Source organism: Salmo salar, chromosome 09, assembly GCF_965601325.2.
Source record: "Salmo salar chromosome 09, fSalSal1, whole genome shotgun sequence".
Taxonomy (NCBI): Eukaryota; Metazoa; Chordata; class Actinopteri; order Salmoniformes; family Salmonidae; genus Salmo; species Salmo salar.
The window spans coordinates 131,827,361-131,846,044 of record NC_138299.1 but is presented as its reverse complement, the minus strand read 5'-3'; the positions used below and the strand labels follow the sequence as shown (position 1 = coordinate 131,846,044).

Below are 18,684 nucleotides of genomic sequence, written 5' to 3'. Positions count from 1 at the left end.
GCCAACAAACAGTATGATCAATTCAACTAGTTGACGAATAGGCATCAACTCACCACGTAGCTTATTCTTAATGTTAGTCCATAGGCTACCAGAGTGAGGACAGATATTATCCGGAATAAACGTGGTGAGTGAAAAACGTAATTAAATAGCCCACTCCCTACATGGTATCTTATTCTGCCGCTATACAACTTTGTGTGCATTGTTTGTTGACATCCTTGTTATTTACGAAGTTTTGGAACAGATTCCTGTTGGAACGTTCCACACATTTTACCCACCCGTATTGACTTTATGAAGGCACTGTATGTAGAGTTGCCTACCCTCCCTCTAGCGTCTGTACACGCCCCCCTCCGTCAAATATTCTATCCAATCACACGCCGCATTTACACCGGTGGGGTGCGCAAGATCCGCATCCAACCAGTGCTGGTCCTCCTGTCTTTTTCCACAAATCACATTTGTATTTTACATAAACGGGTGACGTTACAGTGGACATTGCTGTGAATTTTGTATCCACTGACGTAATTCGCCAACTACCGTAGCTATGTGAAATAAAAAGACTAGCTATATTATGCAAGATGGTCGCAACGTTTTCACATATAGACTGTTGAGCACCTAAAATATGCCTGCTAGCTACATGACTCATTTTCCTACTAGGTCATGAAATGTTTCGTAATCATATGGGCCTAGATAATAAACAACAACAAGAACATTCTTGATGTTTGAAACTTGCGTCCCTGGGTGGGGGGGACTACCTGGTCACAGAGCCACCCACGATGCGATGTTGGCGCGCTGAATTCTGGGCTCTTTTCTGTCCTCCCAACTCCGTTCATTCTCATCCTACTCCCCGGCTGGAAAAATGGCTGCTTTAGCGGCAGCGCAGGGCTCAAACCCCGGTCTCTGCCCCAGTTTCGCAGTGGTCTGCTCGTTCCTGGAGCGCTACGGACAAGCCCTGGACCTCCCCGAACTCACGTTTCCGCAGATGGAGCGGTATCTCCGGGACACATCGACAGGTGGGAAGGGAGAGGAAGAGGGTCTCAGCATCCTCATCACTGACTTGCTAGCTAGCTGGGTGGTCAGGGGGAGCCAGTACAGCTAGCTGGCTGGGGGGGTTCCACACACACACACTGTGACATGTGCCTGGGTATAACTGGCTAACGTTACTGATTGATGTAGCTAGCTAGATGTACCGTTACTTAGCTATTTGATAAGTAGCTAACTAGCCATTCCTGCTTGAATTACCAAACCAGCTAGTTAGCTAGCTTCATTTTGTTAGCTAGCTAACGATCAGGTGTACTTTTCCATGCTTGCATGCCCATACTAGTGCAAGAAAAGTATCAAACTCAGCCCCAGTGTGTATGAGTAAATACTGTTTGAATAGAATCGATCTCGTATTGTGGCAAATCGTGTCGTAAACAGTTGTCAAAATAGTCCGATAATAACACGAACGTTACTTGGCAAGTACAGGGTGGCAGACTGTCAATGTCGCGCAGGCGCAATGCGTGATGTAGCCGAGCTAGCCAACTTCATGCTAAACCAAGCTAACGTTAGTTTTGCTGGTGGCTATCAATTCATTCAAATAAAATACCGCTGATTTCAAATTCCTCAGACTGTACATTTACCACAGTTTCTAGCTATTTAAATCCTCTTTAGAGACAATGGTAGCCACTGAGGCTTTCTTGTCACGATTTAGCCAGCTAGCTATCTGGCTAGCAGTGTGTGGCGTACCTAGCTAGCTACTAACGTTACAGTATCTGTAGGAAATATGTTGTTACTAGCTAGCTAGTTAGTTAACTGTATGTAGACTGCCGTGATAACGTTGTAAGGTTTTTACACATTTCCTCCCTTGTTCACCAAACACAACGTCGTGTTTTTTATATAAATGCAAAAAAATGACAATGAATCACAGTTGTTGTTGATCTTACCTCCACCCGTGCCACTGTTAGATAGATCTTTGAGAATAATTCTAAGAAAGTGTGAATCAATGTCAATTACACAGACGGTCAGAATAAATGAAGGAGAATGTTGATTTTTTTTGTATTCCCACAGCTCATTGGGTGTTGTAATAGGTGTTTAGTGTTATACAAGCTGGTGTTATAACAAAATAATGCATTAACTAATGTATTATCTCTCTGTGTGTATCTCTCTCAGTTCCCAAACCACTGGTGGAGCTGCATGTCAAGCTCCTGAGGAAGCTTGGCAAGTCTGTGTCAGCAGACAAGTGGGAGAGGTACCTGGCTAAGGTGAGCTGTGTGTGTGTGTGTGTGTGTGTGTGTGTGTGTGTGTGTGTGTGTGTGTGTGTACACCTGTAATGACTGTATATTTATCACACAGGTATGCCAGGACATCAACAGTAGCTGGGCTTGGGAGCTGGAACACAAGGGCTACCAGGATTTGAGCATGGAGTGCAAAACCAGCATCCTCAAAGTAAGACACACACACACACACACACCTTGTGCAGACTATCACACTAGTCTACCTCTTTACATCTGCTGTGACATCTATTCTATGTATGAACAGTATATTGATAATATACAGTGCCTTCAGAAAGTATTCACACCCCTTGACTTTTTCCACATTTTGTTGTGTTACAGCCTGAATTTAAAATGTATTAAATGTAGACGTTGTGTCACTGATCTACGCACAATACCCCATAATGTCAAAGTGGAATAATGTTTTTAGAAATATTTACATATTTAATACAAAATTAAAAGCTGAAATATCTTGAGTCAATAAGTATTCAACCCCTTTGTATGGCAAGCCTAAATAACTTCAGTAGTACAAATGTGCTTAACAAGTCAGATAATAAGTTGCATGGACTAACTCTGTGTGCAATAATAGGGTTTAACATGATTTTTGAATGACTCATCTCTGTACCCCGCACATACAATTACCCGTAAGATCCCTCAGCCGAGCAGTGAATTTCAAGCACAGATACAACAACGAAACCGCGAAGAAGCGCACCTATTGGTAGATGGGTTAAAAAAACAAAAAACAGACATTAAATATCCCTTTGTGCATGGTGAAGCGATTAATTACACTTTGGATGGTGTATAAATACACCCAGTCACTACAAAGCTACATGCATCCTTCCTAACTCAGTTGACGGAGAGTATGGATACTGCTCAGGGATTTCACCATGAGGCCAATGGTGATTTTAAACCAGTTACAGAGTTAAATGGCTGTGATAGGAGAGAACTGAGGATGGATCAACAACATTGTAAACTCAGCAAAAAAAGACACTGCCCTTTTTCAGGACCCTGTCTTTCAAAGATAATTCGTAAAAATCCAAATAACTTCACAGATCTTCATTGTAAAGGGTTTAAACACTGTTTCCCATGCTTGTTCAATGAACCATAAGCAATTAATGAACATGCACCTGTGGAACGGCGTTAAGACACTAACAGCTTACAGACAATAGGCAATTAAGGTCACAATTATGAAAATTTAGGACACTAAAGAGGCCTTTCTACGGACTCTGAAAAACACCAAAAGAAAGATGCCCGGGGTCCCTGCTCATCTGCCTGAACGTGTCTTAGGCATGCTGCAAGGAGGCATGAGGCATGCATATGTGGCCAGGGCAATAAATTGCAATGTCCGTACTGTGAGACACCTAAGACAGCACTACAGGGATAAAGGATGGACAGCTGATGGTCCTCGCAGTGGCAGACCACGTGTAACAACACCTGCACATAATCGGTACATCCGAAAATCACACCTGCGGGACAGGCACAGGATGGCAACAACAACTGTCCTCAATAGGCTGAGAGAGGCTGGACTGAGGGCATGTAGGCCTGTTGTAAGGCAGGTCCTCACCAGACATCACCGGCAACAACGTCACCTATGGACACAAACCCACCGTCGCTGGACCAGACAGGACAGGCAAAAAATGCTCTTCGCGGACAAGTCGCGGTTTTGTCTCACCAGGGGTGATGGTCGGATTCGCGTTTATCGTCAAAGGAATGAGCGATACACCGAGGCCTGTACTCTGGAGCGGGATCGATTTGGAGGTGGAGGGTCCGTCATGATCTAGGGCGGTGTGTCACAGCATCATCAGACTAAGCTTGTTGTTATTACAGGCAATCTCAACGCTGTGCGTTACAGGGAAGACTTCCTCCTCCCTCATGTGGTACCCTTCCTGCAGGCTCATCCTGACATGACCCTCCAGCATGACAATGCCACCAGCCATACTGCTCGTTCTGTGCGTGATTTCCTGCAAGACAGGAATGTCACTGTTCTGCCATGGCCAGCGAAGATCCCGGATCTCAATCCCATTGAGCACGTCTGGGACCTGTTGGATCGGAGGGTGAGGGCTAGGGCCATTCCCCCCAGAAATGTTTGGTGCCTTGGTGGAAGAGTGGGCTAACATCTCACAGCAAGAACTGGCAAATCTGGTGCAGTCCATGAGGAGGAGATGCACTGCAGTACTTAATAGAGGTCGACCGAATTATGATTTTTCAACGCCGATACCGATTTATTGGAGAACCAAAAAAAGCGGATACCGATTAATCGGCAGATTTTTTTATATTTATATATATATATTTGTAATAATGACAATTACAACAATACTGAATACTTATTTTAACTTAATATAATACATCAATAAAATCAATTTAGTCTCAAATAAATAATGAAACATGTTCAATTTGGTTTAAATAATGCAAAAACAAAGTGTTGGAGAAGAAAGTAAAAGTGCAATATGTGCCATGTAATAAAGCTAACGTTTAAGTTCCTTGCTCAGACCATATGAAAGCTGGTGGTTCCTTTTAACATGAGTCTTCAATATTCCCAGGTAAGAAGTTTTAGGTTGTAGTTATTATAGGACTATTTCTCTCTATACCATTTGTATTTCATATACCTTTGACTATTGGATGTTCTAATAGGTACTTTAGTATTGCCAGCCTAATCTCGGGAGTTGATAGGCTTGAAGTCATAAACAGCGCAATGCTTGAAGCAGAGCGAAGAGCTGCTGGCAAATGCAGGAAAGTGCTGTTTGAATGAATGCTTACGAGCCTGCTGCTGCCAACCACCGCTCAGTCAGACTGCTCTATCAAATCCTAGACTTAATTATAGTATAATAACACACAGAAATACGAACCTTAGTTTCCAGATTTTACCATATTAATGACCTATCATTTTGAAAACAAAACATTTATTCTTTCAGTGAAATATGGAACCGTTCCGTATTTTATCTAACGGGTGGCATCCCTAAGTCTAACTATTGCTGTTATATTGCACAACCATCAATATTATGTCATAATTATGTACAATTCTGGCAAATTAATTACGGTCTTTGTTAGGAAGAAATGGTCCTCACACAGTTGGCAACGAGTCAGGCGACCCAAACTGCTGCATATACCCTGACTCTGCTTGCACAGAATACAAGAGAAGTGACACAATTCCCCTAGTTAAAAGATATTCATGTTAGCAGGCAATATTAACTAAATATGTCGGATTAAAAAATATATACATGTGTATTGATTTTAAGAAAGGCATTGATGTTTATGGTTAGGTACACATTGGTGCAACGACAGTGCTTTTTTCGCGAATGCGCTTGTTAAATCACCCGTTTGGCGAAGTAGGCTGTGATTCAATGATAAATTAACAGGCACCGCATCGATTATATGCAACACAGGACAAGCTAGATAAACTAGTATATCATCAACCATTTGTAGTTAACTAGTGATTATGTTAAGATTGATTGTTTTTTATAAGTTTAATGCTAGCTAGCACCTTACCTTAGCTCCTTGCTGCACTCGCATAACAGGTAGTCAGCCTGCCACGCAGTCTCCTCGTGGAGTGCAATGTAATCAGCCAAAATCGGTGTCCAAAAATGCTGATTACCGATTGTTATGAAAACTTGAAATCGGCCCTAATTAATCGGCCATTCCGATTAATCGGTCGACCTCTAGTACTTAATGCAGCTGGTGGCCACACCAGATACTGACTGTTACTTTTGATTTTGACCCCCCCCCCCTTTGTTCAGGGACACATTATTCCATTTCTGTTAGTCACATGTCTGTGGAACTTGTTCAGTTTATGTCTCAGTTGTTGAATCTTGTTAGGTTCATACAAATATTTACACATGGTAAGTTTGCTGAAAATAAACGCAGATGACAGTGAGAGGACGTTTCTTTTTTTTGCTGAGTTTAGTTACTCCACAATACTAACCTAAATGACAGATTGAAAAGAAGGAAGCCTGTACAGAATAAAAAATATTACAAAACATGCATCCTGTTTGCAATAAGGCACTAAAATAATTCTGAAAAAAATGAGGCAAAGAAATTATATTTTTGTCCAGAATACAAAGCATTATGTTTGGCGCAAATCTAACACATCACTGTGTACACATCTTCATATTTTCAAGCATGGTGGTGGCTGCATCATGTTATGGGTATTCTTGTCATCGGCAAGGACGAGGGAGTTTTTTTAAAAATAAAAATAAACAGAATAGGGCTAAGCACAGGCAAAATCCTAGAGGGAAATCTGGTTGTCTGCTTTCGAACAGACACTGGGAGAGAAATCCACCTTTCAGCAGGACATTAACCTAAAACGCAAGGCCAATTATACACTGGAGTTACTTACCAAGATGACATTGAATATTCCTGAGTGGCCTAGTTACAGTTTTTACTTAAATCCGGCTTAAAATCTATGGCAAGACTTGAAAATGGCTGTCTAGCAATGATCAACAACCAACTTGACAGAGCTTGAAGAATTTAAAAAAGAAAAAATGGGCAAATATTATACATTCCAGGTTTACAAAGCTCTTCGAGACTAACCCAGAAAGACCCACAACTGTAATTGCTGCTGAAGGTGATTCTTAACATATATTTGTTTTCCATTAATCATTTTCTCTTATTTCTTTCACTTTGAAATTAGAGTATTTTGTGTGGATTTTTGACAAATAATGACAATGAAATGTGGAAAAAGTACATTTAAAGGGGTGTGATTCTTTCTGAAGGCACTGTACTGTTTTCTTCTCTCTTTCTGACCCTAACCCTCTCGTTTCTCTGACGCCAGTACCTGTGTGAGATCCAGTTTGATGACAACCTAAAGTTCAAGACGTTGGTGAACGAGGAGGAGGCGGAGGCAATGAGGCTGCAGCCCTTGGGCAGAGACAGACAGGGCCTCATGTACTGGCTGCAGACTGACACCCAACACAACATTCGCCTGTACACAGAGGAACAGGACGACTGGGACGGATCCACCTGGAGATGTATCGTCAGGTAATGATGGATGGATGCATATATTTTTTGCAACCCTAGTTGGAGCATCTGAGAAGAGAGAAAGGGTATATGTACAGTGCTGTGAAAAAGTATTTGCTCCCTTACTAATTTTCTCTACTTTTGCATATTTTTGATACTGAATGTTATCATATCTTCAACGTAAACCTTATATTAGATAAAGGGAACCTGAGTGAACAAATAACACAACAATTACATATTTCATTAAAAAAGTAATTGCCACTGGTTGTGGCACCTTTAACTGCAATGACTCCAACCAAACGCTTCCTGTAGTTGTTGATCAGTCTCTCACGTTGCTGTAGAGGAATTTTGGACCATTCTTCCATGCTTTAACTCTGCAACATTTGTGGATTTTCAAGCATGAACTGCTCATTTCAAGTCCTTCCACAACATCTCAGTTGGGATTAGGTCTGGACTTTGACTAGGCCATTCCAAAACGTCTGTGAGCTAAAGAGCAGCAGTGTCATGCAGCAAGACAATGGTCCAAAACACACAATCAGTCTACATGAAAATGGTTAAAAAGCAACCCATTTTAAGTTTTGGTATGGCCTAGTCAAAGTCCAGACCTAATCCCAATTCAGATGTTGTGGAAGGACTTGAAACGAGCAGTTCATGCTTGAAAATCCACAAATGTTGCAGAGTTAAAGCAAGAGTGGACCAAAATTCCTCCACAACGATGTGAGAGACTGATCAACAACTACAGGAAGCATTTGGTTGCAGTCATTGCAGCTGAAGGTGGAACAACCAGTTATTGAGTGTAAGGGGGCAATTACTTTTTCAGACAGTGCAATTGGGTGTTGCATAACTTTGTCACTTACATAAATAAAATAAGTATACATTTTTTTGGTGGTTATTTGTAAACTCAGGTTCCCTTTATCTAATATTAGGTTTTGATTAAAGATCTGATAACGCTCATTATCAAAGAATATGCAAAAATAGAGAAAATCAGAAAGGGGGCAAATACTTTTCTACTGCACTGTATGTTCAGAATGTTCTGTTTGTCCTCAGAACCCGGAACGACTTGGCCGATGCTCTGGACCTCCTGAAGACTCAGCTGGACCCAGAACACAAGGAGAAAGAGGAGGGAGAGACGGAGAGAGAGAAAGAGATGGACAGAGAGAAGGAGGGAGGATCCAACTTTGCCAAACCTGTGGGGAGGGGGAGAAGACACACAGAGGAGGGTAAGGGTTCTGTTGTTACTAGTAATATGATGGTGTAGTTACTAGTATTATGATTGTGTTGTTAAAACTGACATATTATAATTGTGCTATTATAAATGAATGTTGGAACCAGAGCTGCAATATAACATGTCAACATCTGGGATGATTTTTCAAGGCGAAGCTAGAGGAGAGGTAAAGGAGGAGGAAGAGGAGAAGGCAAGACAGAAGAGGAAGGCTGAGGAAGACAAGAACAAGAGTAAAGAGAGGGAGAAGAAGGAGGAAGAGGAGGATAAGCGAGAAAAGAGTAGATCATCTACCTACCCAGAATCCACTAGTACGGATGACAACATGGCATCGTTAGCAGAGAAGGAAAACCCAACCAAGCCTGAACCGTTATTCTCAGTGAAAGAGGAAAACATTGCAGTTGAGATGAAGGAAGAAAAGGAAATGAAAAAATGTGATGAGAAAGAAGAGGGAGAGACACAGAGTGTGAGGAAGGAGGAGAAGTCAGAAGTGATTGACAACAGAGTGAGCACCATCACTGCGCTCGTCAAAGAGGAGACCCAAACGCTTAACAACTCCCCTAGCAATGCTGTCTCCGTCGTCATGGCGCCCGTCTCGGCAACGACAAAACAGGAAGTTCCTCCTGTGAAGGAGGAAGCGGAGCGGGCCCTGAGGACCGACCAGCAGGCTAAGATACCACTGAAGAAGAGAGAGCTCTTTGGCGCTAACCGTCACCATAGCAACACACATCACAACAATGACATGCACAGCAACCAACACAACAACAACAGCCATAGCAGCAGTACTAGCAGTAGCATCATCGTCCGTAACCCTTCAGTAACACATACCAAGGAGGAGCAGCTGGGGAGGCAGTCAGCGCCACCAGGGGGCCTAGCTGTCCCACTGCCAGAGGAGCTGACCAATGGGGGGGCTCCCCTAAACGGGGTTGGAGGGCTCACAGGGGGTATAGGTCATGTGGGGGTCATCTGCAGGTCGGCCTCGCAGCAACAAGATGGCGGATCATTCTGTACGGACAGAACCAGACCAGGGGCAGAGGAGGGGGCGGATAGGGCCAGAGCTCCAGACAAGGAGAGGAGCAGGCAGTCAGTCCTGGTGAGGAAGAGTCCTGGCTGGGGAGAGACTGGAGCCCCAACACCCCTGCAGCCTAGAGGACAGGAGAGACAGGCAGGAGGAGAGGAGAGGGAAAGGAAGGAGAAAGGACAGAGATTGAGGGAGAGGTTAGGAGAGGATGGAAGAGAGAAAGCGAGGGAGAGGTTAGATGGAGACCTGTCTGGAGAGAGGGATGACAACCCAAAAGAAAAAGAAGAGAAAGACAAAAATACCACCCTCCATATGGAGAAAAGCGAGGGATGCCATGGAACAGAGGAAGAGGAGAAGAACAGTACCTCAGAAGAGAAGGAGCAGGAGCCAGAGAGCAGCCAGACTGTAGAAGGACAGAGGGACCAGGGAGAGGCCCTCAGCACAGACACACCAGCCCATGCTGGGGTGAGGGGAGCTGGGCATGGAGCAGCAGACCGGCCGGGTCCCCTTGAGGCCTCCTCTGAGCTGCAGAAAGAAGGGATCAGGCTGAAGATAAAGATCCCTCCCAACCAGAGGATAGAGAACGTGAGAGAAGAGGAGGAGAAGGGGGAGGAGCAGGGAGATGGGAGGTCTCTGCGGAGATCGGCACGGATCTGCAGGTAAGGTCCATGATAGAATCTCTTCCCATCACAATGTCTCAATGATTATTACCATAACATAACTTCTTTCATCACAACAACTGAGGTGACAATTTATCATGTAGAGCTGAACAACAGATAGAATATTCTGCTGTAATATCACGCACTCACTCTTCGCCGTCGTGCCTGCTAGCTTATAGGGCAGCAACAAAGGCTCTCCACGTCTTTGGCCATCTTCTCCAACTGTGCCCCAGCTCTGCTGGTGGTGTTTGGAGTGGTCTCTATTGTTAGATATTTTACTGATCAACCCTACCTACAGACCCAGCCCAAACAAGGTGAAGAGCCAAGACGCACCCCCAGGAGTGAGGATGGAAGAAGAGGAGAAGACTGCTCAATGGCAAAAGAAGAAAGCAAACCCTGAGGGACAAAGCAGGACTGTAAAGGTAACTACTCTGTTTTAAAAGTAAATTTACAAATTTATAAGTCAAATCAAATTTATTTATAAAGCACTTCTTACATCAGCTATCTCAAAGTGCTGTACAGAAACCCAGCCTAAAACCCCAAACAGCAAGCAATGCAGGTGTAGAAGCACGGTGGGTAGGAAAAACTCCCTAGAAAGGCCAGAACCTAGGAAGAAACCTAGAGAGGAACCAGGCTATGAGGGGTGGCCAGTCCTCTTCTGGCTGTGCCGGGTGGAGATTATAACAGAACATGGCCAAGATGTTCAAATGTTCATAGATGACCAGCAGGGTCAAATAATAATCACAGTGGTTGTCAAGGGTGCAACAGGTCAGCACCTCAGGAGGAAATGTCAGTTGGCTTTTCATAGCCGATCATTCAGAGTATCTCTACCGCTCCTGCTGTCTCTAGAGAGTTTAAAACAGCAGGTCTGGGACAGGTAGCACGTCCGGTGAACAGGTCAGGGTTCCATAGCCACAGGCAGAACAGTTGAAACTGGAGCAGCAGCACGGCCAGGTGGACTGGGGACAGCAAGGAGTCATCAGGCCAGGTAGTCCTGAGGCATGGTCCTAGGGCTCAGGTCCTCCGAGAGAAGGAAAGAGAGAGATAATTAGAGAGAGCATACTTAAATTCACACAGGACACCGGATAAGACAGAAGAAATACTCTAGATATTACAGACTGACCCTAGCCCCCCAACACATAAACTACTGCAGCATAAATACTGGAGGCTGAGACAGGAGGGGTCGGGAGACGATACCCCCGGACAGGGCCAAACAGACAGGATGTAACCCCACCCACTTTGCCAAAGCACAGTCCCCACACCACTAGAGGGATATCTTCAACCACCAATTTACCATCCTGAGACAAGGTTGAGTATAGCCCACAAAGATCTCTGCCACGGCACAACCCAAGGGGGGGCGCCAACCCAGACAGGAAGATCTCATCAGTGACTAAAATCCACTCAAGTGACGCACCCCTCCTAGGGACGGCATGGAAGAGCACCAGTAAGCCAGTGACTCAGCCCCTGTAATAGGGTTAGAGGCAGAGAATCCCAGTGGAGAGGGGAACCGGCCAGGCAGAGACAGCAAGGGCGGTTCGTTGCTCCAGTGCCTTTCTGTTCACCTTCACACTCCTGGGCCAGACTACACTCAATCATAGGACCTACTGAAGAGATGAGTCTTCAATAAAGACTTAAAGGTTGAGACCGAGTCTGCGTCTCTCAAATGGGTAGGCAGACCATTCCATAAAAATGGAGCTCTATAAGAGAAAGCCCTGCCTCCAGCGCTTTGCTTTGAAATTCTAGGGACAGTTAGGAGGCCTGCGTCTTGTGACCGTAGCGTACGTGTAGGTATGTACGGCAGGACCAAATCGGAAAGATAGGTAGGAGCAAGCCCATGTAATGCTTTGTAGGTTAGCAGTAAAACCTTGAAATCAGCCCTTGCCTTAACAGGAAGCCAGTGTAGGGAGGCTAGCACTGGAGTAATATGATCATTTTTTTTTGTTCAAATCAAGATTCTAGCAGCCGTGTTTAGCACTAACTGAAGGTTATTTAGTGCTTTATCCAGGTAGCCGGAAAGTAGAGCATTGAGGTAGTCTAACCTAGAAGTGACAAAAGCATGGATACATTTTTCTGCATCATTTTTGGACAGAAAGTTTCTGATTTTTGCAATGTTACGTAGATGGAAAAAAGCTGTCCTTGAAACAGTCTTGATATGTTCGTCAAAAGAGAGATCAGGGTCCAGAGTAACGCCGAGGTCCTTTACAGTTTTATTTGAGACGACTGTACAACCATCAAGATTAATTGTCAGATTCAACAGAAGATCTCTTTGTTTCTTGGGACCAAGAACAAGCATCTCTGTTTTGTTCGAGTTTAAAAGTAGAACATTTTCAGCCATCCACTTCCTTATATCTGAAACACAGGCTTCCTGCGAGGGCAATTTTGGGGCTTCACCATGTTTCATCGAAATGTACAGCTGTGTGTCATCCTTATAGCAGTGAAAGTTAACATTATGTTTCCGAATGATATCACCAAGAGGTAAAATATATAGTGAAAACAATAGTGGTCCTAAAACGGAACCTTGAGGAACACCGAAATTTACAGTTGATTTGTCAGAGGACAAACCATCCACAGAGACAAGTTGATATCTTTCCGACAGATAAGATGTAAGTGATGTGTAAGGCTTTGTATGAATATCAAAATGATCATAGTCAAGAAAATGTTGTTTATCAATGTGATTGATTGTAGCCGTTTGTGCGTTTGTTTGTGCCTGTGTCTACAGAGCAGACGAAGACAACGAGGCGCCCGCTGGTCAAACACTCGATCGAAGAGATGCAAACCAAACGAGGGAGGAGAGGAGGGGGAGGAGAGAGGGAGGAAGGAGGAGAGAGGGAGGGAGGGAAGTATTTGTGACTCAGATGACTCTAACCAATCAGAGGAGATGCCTAATGAAGATCCCTGCAGCCACTGTGGACTCCCCAACCACCCTGAACTGGTGAGATGTGTGTGTGGAGGAGATTGTTTTTTCTTTGTCTCTGCATCTGAATGACTTATGGTATATTGTGTGTGCTTTACTGTGAAGCCAACTGTTTCCCTTCTGCAGATCACTATCTATTCTTGATTTCATGAGTTTATTTACACCCAGCACCTGAATGTACGTACACTCTGTTTGAAACCAACTTGTGTGTTTCTCTGCTGCAGATCCTGCTGTGTGATTCATGTGATAGTGGTTACCACACCGCCTGTCTCAGACCCCCTCTCATGGTCATACCTGAGGGAGAATGGTTCTGCCCGCCCTGCCAACACGTAAGTGAGAGAGTGTGTGTGTGTGTGTGTTTGTCTGTGCGTGCGTGTTTTAACACTGTCCCTGGTCTATGTAGAAACTGCTGTGTGACAGACTAGAGGAGCAGCTGCAAAATCTGGATTGCGCTCTGAAGAAAAGAGACCGAGCTGAGAGGAGGTAACACACAGACCACACACAGTCTCACACGTTACACGCAGTCTCACTCACACACTGTCACACACACACACACACCTAACACACTGAAATGGTTGTGGAATTCCTGTGTGTTTTGTCTCTGTAGGAGGGAGCGTCTGGTGTATGTGGGAATCAGTGTGGAGAACATCATTCCTGTAAGCCTAATTGTGTGTGTGTACTATCAGGCAAAATTAGTCTAGAAGGCCAAATAAATTATCATAATCTGAAATTGTGTGTTATGTGTTTCTAGCAGGAAGGGGAGGAAGAAGAGGAGAAACTGGTGAAAAAGAAAGATGCAAAAAATACCAAAAACCTGGGAAGGAGGTCTACCAGAACCCGGAAGTGTATCAGCTACAGGTGTGTGTGTGTGAGAAAGAGAAGTGACAGCACAGCTCAAATAAAATGGATGAGTCACATGTTGTCATGGTGACACTCCCGTCTCATAGTGTGCTTGTGTGCCAGGGTTTCTGGAATTGCCGGCTTTTGGCAGAGGAAAAATAAATAAAATAAAGCCGCTAAATAAAATTGTTACCTGCCAATTGAACGGGAGAAAAAACAATCCCATTGAAATTTAGTTTAATTCATTGATGGAAATATCAGTTGCTGTAAATGCATTTGACCGTCATGCTTATCGGTCTATAGGTTTATTTGCTAAATTTAGTGAAATTAAATTGGGTCGTGTGTATTTTCGTTAGTCGTCATGTGTTTATTTATCACACAGCATACAGAGCCTATTATGAGCGGCATGTCACTTGTCAAACTTGTTGCTGCTAGAGTGAAACATGTCAGTGCGCAACAATTCTAAATGCAGTTGTGTGTTAAAAACAGTTTTGTTGGCCACGATTTATAAAGAGCTACTATTTGTTTTTTTTTCTCAACTGGTAATTGAAGCGCTGCCTCCCATTCGCCATTCAAGTGCATGGGCATGGTAGGCAGGCTAAGAGCATGTCACCCACTACTTTGCAATGTGAGCTGGAGGCAGTATGCATTTTGAAAACATATACTTCATTGTTTGAAACCTGAATGTTTTACTGTATATTATGAGGCATGTCTTACCTTGCTTCAAAGTAGCCTAGGCAAAATCACACTATAGAAACGTGGAGGCAATTATTTTATAAAGACTTCCTCATATGCCATTGAATGCCACAATCCTAGTCATTTTAGTGTCCCATCCTAGTTGCCTCTTCAGATTCCCCTTCATTCGAAGTTTCTAACAGAGATGTTCATCTCTGTCACATATGAAACTGCTCACACCAGGTGCGGTTAATAATGTAGCTTAAAACATTTATTTTCTGCTGCTCTCCTCACTCAGACCGGGTCTGGATCCAACCAGGTCTTTACGGAATGGGTCTAGTTGTCCTTGGGTCTGTACAGAATGGGTCTTTATATTAAAACATTTATTTATGCGTATCAGGTACAGGCTATGGCTCTGAGGCAACTCAGGGCTGGGGAGGGGGATGACTTCAACTGCTGAGGGCTTACTATAAGTACACAATGTACTGTGTAGGCTGGATAATATTAACAGTATTAACTGTCTGTTTGTAAATCAACTGCCCCCTCTCTCTTCAATGAGAGGGGGCAGTCGTTCTCCACTGTGTGTCCGGCTCCACGTTTTCCTAGGACTGACTAGGAAAACGTAAACCCTGGTGTGTGTGTGTGTGTGTGGTGTCTGCGTGTGTTCCAGGTTTGATGACTTTGATGACGCCATTGATGAAGCGATAGAGGAAGACGTCAGGGATGAGGATGGAGGAGGTGAGAAATAGAGTGTGTGTAGACTGAGAACTGAATGGCTGTCTCAAATGGCACCGTATTCTCTATATCAGGGATCATCAACTAGATTCAGCTGTGGGCTGATTTTTTTTCTTAAGCGGATGGTCGGGGGGCCGGAACATAATTACTAATAATTTGTTGATTACAAATTAAGCGCAAGAAGCCCAAACGGATATAATATTTGACTAAAACGTAATCATTTCAAACCTTTCTTACATTTGTATACGATCACTTGTCTCTCTATTATGCGTGAGAATAATTGGGAACAGATTTTTTTGGGGGGGGGGGGCAAATCAAATTTGGCCCGCAGGATGCCAGTTTGGGAACCCTATCCTATATAGCGCACTACTTTTGACCAGAGCCCTAAGGGTCCTGGTCAAGAGTAGTGCACTATTTAAAGTGAATATGGTGTCATTTTGGATGCATTCAATATGAGGAACAAGATGCAAACAAGAGGGTTTAGATGACAGAATAGTGGCCTGCCTGTGTTCCTGTTGTTGTGAGTGTGTAACCCTGTGGTCCTGTGTGTAGAGGTGGGGCGGGGTAAGGACATGGCCACCATCCTATCGGAGGAGGGGAAGGAGAAACGAGGACCAACCACAGCTCAGGCCCCTCCCACCAGGAGCAGGAAGAGGCGGAGACTCAACGACCTGGAGAGCGACAGCACGGCTGCAGAGAGCGAGGAGGAGTTTCAGCTCAGCGCCAGGTGTGTTTGTGCCTGACTGGCCTTAAGTCAGTCCTAGTAATTCTGTGGATATGTGTATGGGTGGGTGCTACTCATTGGAGCTACACCCCATATTGTAAAGTAATATTTAGTTTGAGCACTATAAATGCAAACTTTTAACGTGTGTGTGTGTGTAGTACGGAGGAGGAGGAGTTTGTAGCGTCAGGTGATGAGGAAGCAGCCAGTGATGTGGACAGCTTTGCCAGCGACCCGGGCTTCGTAAACCAGTCCACACGTGCACAGAGACGGGCACCTAAACAGAGAACCTCCAGGACCGCAGCAAAGTGCAAGAAACGCCCATGCAGACGGAGGAGAGGATGGGGGGAGGAGGAGAGTGAAGAGGAGGAAGAAGAGGAGATGGGTGAGTAAGGCTTGGAATATGAGTTGGGAAAAGATGACACAGAAATCCAGAGGTTTGGTGCTGGATGTTAAAGAACATGTTCAGTTGAAAGTAAAACAACTCTCCCCCTCTCTCTCTGCTTCTCTCTCTCGCTCTCTTTGTAGAGACCAGTGATTTGAGTGACAGCGATGGGGACAGGAAGAGGTGTGGTTTAAGGAGGGGCCGGAAGCGGGAGGTGAACTACCGCGAGACGTCAGAATCCGAGTGTTCCCAGGCAACCACCAATAAGGACAAGGCCAAACCCCGCCGCCGTCGTCTCTCCAGCTCAAACAGCGATGGTCAGTTACTATGGTTACCATCCCTGCCCCCAATTAGGGAAGTCCATGTGGAACTTGACAGACTGTCATTTAGTCAATGTAAACAACTCATAACCAACCCGCATTCAGACACTAGCGGAAAAAAACGCTTCTACAAGTGAAAGCGTGCCGATAACTTTCCACCCCTCCCCCTCCTAAATTTAAACCAATCTAAACCGACCACTGTCCCTAAACCAACATTTTCTGGTTGGCTGGATGAAGCGGGAAACACGTCACCAGACGCAGAGAAAATAGAGCCATCGATTCCATTGCACCGGGCAAAGGAACGTTTTTGCCGCTAGTGTCTGAATGCGGGGTTAACTCCTGCTGCTGTATGAATCCGCCGCTCGCTCCCTCTATTTCAGAATCCTCCCATTCGAGAGAGTCTGAGGAGGAAGAGAAGAGAATGAGGGGAAAGAGGCAGAAAGAAGAGGTGGAGGAGAGTAGAACAAGGGGAAAGAAGAGGAGAGGAGAGAAGATGGGCAGAGGGAAGCGGAGGGAGGTGTTGATAGAACAGCGGAGGAAACGTCTAGCTCTGCTGAAGAAAAGACCCTCCACTAAAGATGATGAGGATGATAACGATGAAGGGGAATCGGAGTCGTCATCCGAGGAAGATCGTCCTATCCGCAAACGACTTAACCGCATCGACTCTGATGAAGAGGAGGAGAAAGAGGGGGAAAATGAGGACGAGGAAGAAGAGGAGAAGAAGCTGAGAAAGCCATCGTCAAAAGACAAGGAATCAAACAGCCCTAATGGACAGCAGGCCTCTAGAGGCTCAACACAGCCTGGGTCTGAGAGTGCAGCCTTACCCAGAGCCAGAGCTGGGCAGAACAGGTCTAACAGCCCCCAACCTCCTGACCAGTCAGACGCATGATGACATACAGACTGTTACTTTTAGTTATATTTTGTTTTACTTTCTTGCCTTTCACCAACAACCTTTCAACTGGATCTCTCATTACCTCATCCCTCCTTCCCTTTCTCCTTTCCCTCCTCCTCCCTTCCTCTAAACAGGATGAATAACTACTGGACCAAACGCACTAGCGCCATCCAACACACAACACAATACACAGCCAGAGGGTGAAGGACTGTCCTGAGCACCAGACAGACACCCTCCTTAGCTGTTTTCCAGCTGTTCTGGACTGTACATAGATACTCTCTCTGCTCGGCTGCTGATCCTGTAAAATACTAGATGTTCCCTTCTCTGTCTCCCTCTAAAATAGTGTTCTATATACCATGAAGGAGAGAGCGAATGGACTGGAGCGTTTAATTATCCCATAAAATAGTGTGAGTTGGATGTTTTAAACCAATGGAAGAGCTGCTCCTGTTGCTCTGCTGTGAACCAGGAAGATAACTACCAGAAAGAGATTCATACAGGCTGATTCATCTCAAATGACACTTTGCAGATTTGACCACAGTTACAACTACAGTGGGGGCTGGCAGATGAACACTGGCAAACTATCTAACTAGCTATGTTCAGTAAATCAATTCACTGTTGGCTTTTATGTGTTAGTTGAAGTGTTCCTTCTCTCACTCAGTGAGGACTGAATAATTTATCTACAGTAGTCTACTACTCTCCAGTCCAGTCTATACATTCTACAACCTAGTACTATTTGAGAAGATGGGGTCATATAAGTCAGAAAAAGGACTGAAACAGGGAGGGACTACCTGAACTTGCAAAATGTTTTGCTGCTGTGTGCCCTAATGAATATGGCCCCAGATGTGAATGCTGTATCTGGTCCTCAGTCCACTGTCTGTTCTGTTTTCATCCTCAGAGTTCCATCTGAACCTCTTGTAGATTCTATCATTCCAGCTCACTGTTCTTATGTTTTCTCCCCCCCAAAATATCAAATATTTTGAAATGTTCAGTCTGAAAAAAAGAAATCACCCTGTTATTCATCCACAGTGTATGTACAGTATGTTTATAGTTGATGCTGTAACATAGGTGTTTTATAAGTTATTAAAAACCAATATTCAAGCA

The 18,684-nt window shown here is 44.4% G+C and overlaps 1 protein-coding gene across 2 annotated transcripts; it reads left to right on the top strand.

Annotated features, from left to right (window-relative positions):
- Positions 1 to 592: 592 nt before the first annotated feature.
- On the top strand, positions 593 to 18,684 carry rsf1a (remodeling and spacing factor 1a). 2 transcript variants are annotated; one of them, XM_014214485.3, is made up of 17 exons: positions 593 to 1,007; positions 2,146 to 2,237; positions 2,329 to 2,421; positions 7,015 to 7,220; positions 8,247 to 8,419; positions 8,574 to 10,101; positions 10,400 to 10,523; positions 12,821 to 13,033; positions 13,240 to 13,344; positions 13,419 to 13,498; positions 13,623 to 13,671; positions 13,770 to 13,873; positions 15,201 to 15,268; positions 15,818 to 15,992; positions 16,148 to 16,371; positions 16,515 to 16,688; positions 17,072 to 18,684. In XM_014214485.3, exons 1-17 carry the CDS (start codon positions 854 to 856, stop codon positions 17,578 to 17,580), a joined length of 4,071 nt encoding a protein of 1,356 aa, XP_014069960.3. In that variant the 5' UTR covers positions 593 to 853; the 3' UTR covers positions 17,581 to 18,684. The 2 variants fall into 2 exon arrangements, with proteins under 2 accessions (XP_014069960.3, XP_014069959.3); XM_014214484.3 differs by having other exon boundaries at positions 594 to 1,007; positions 13,767 to 13,873.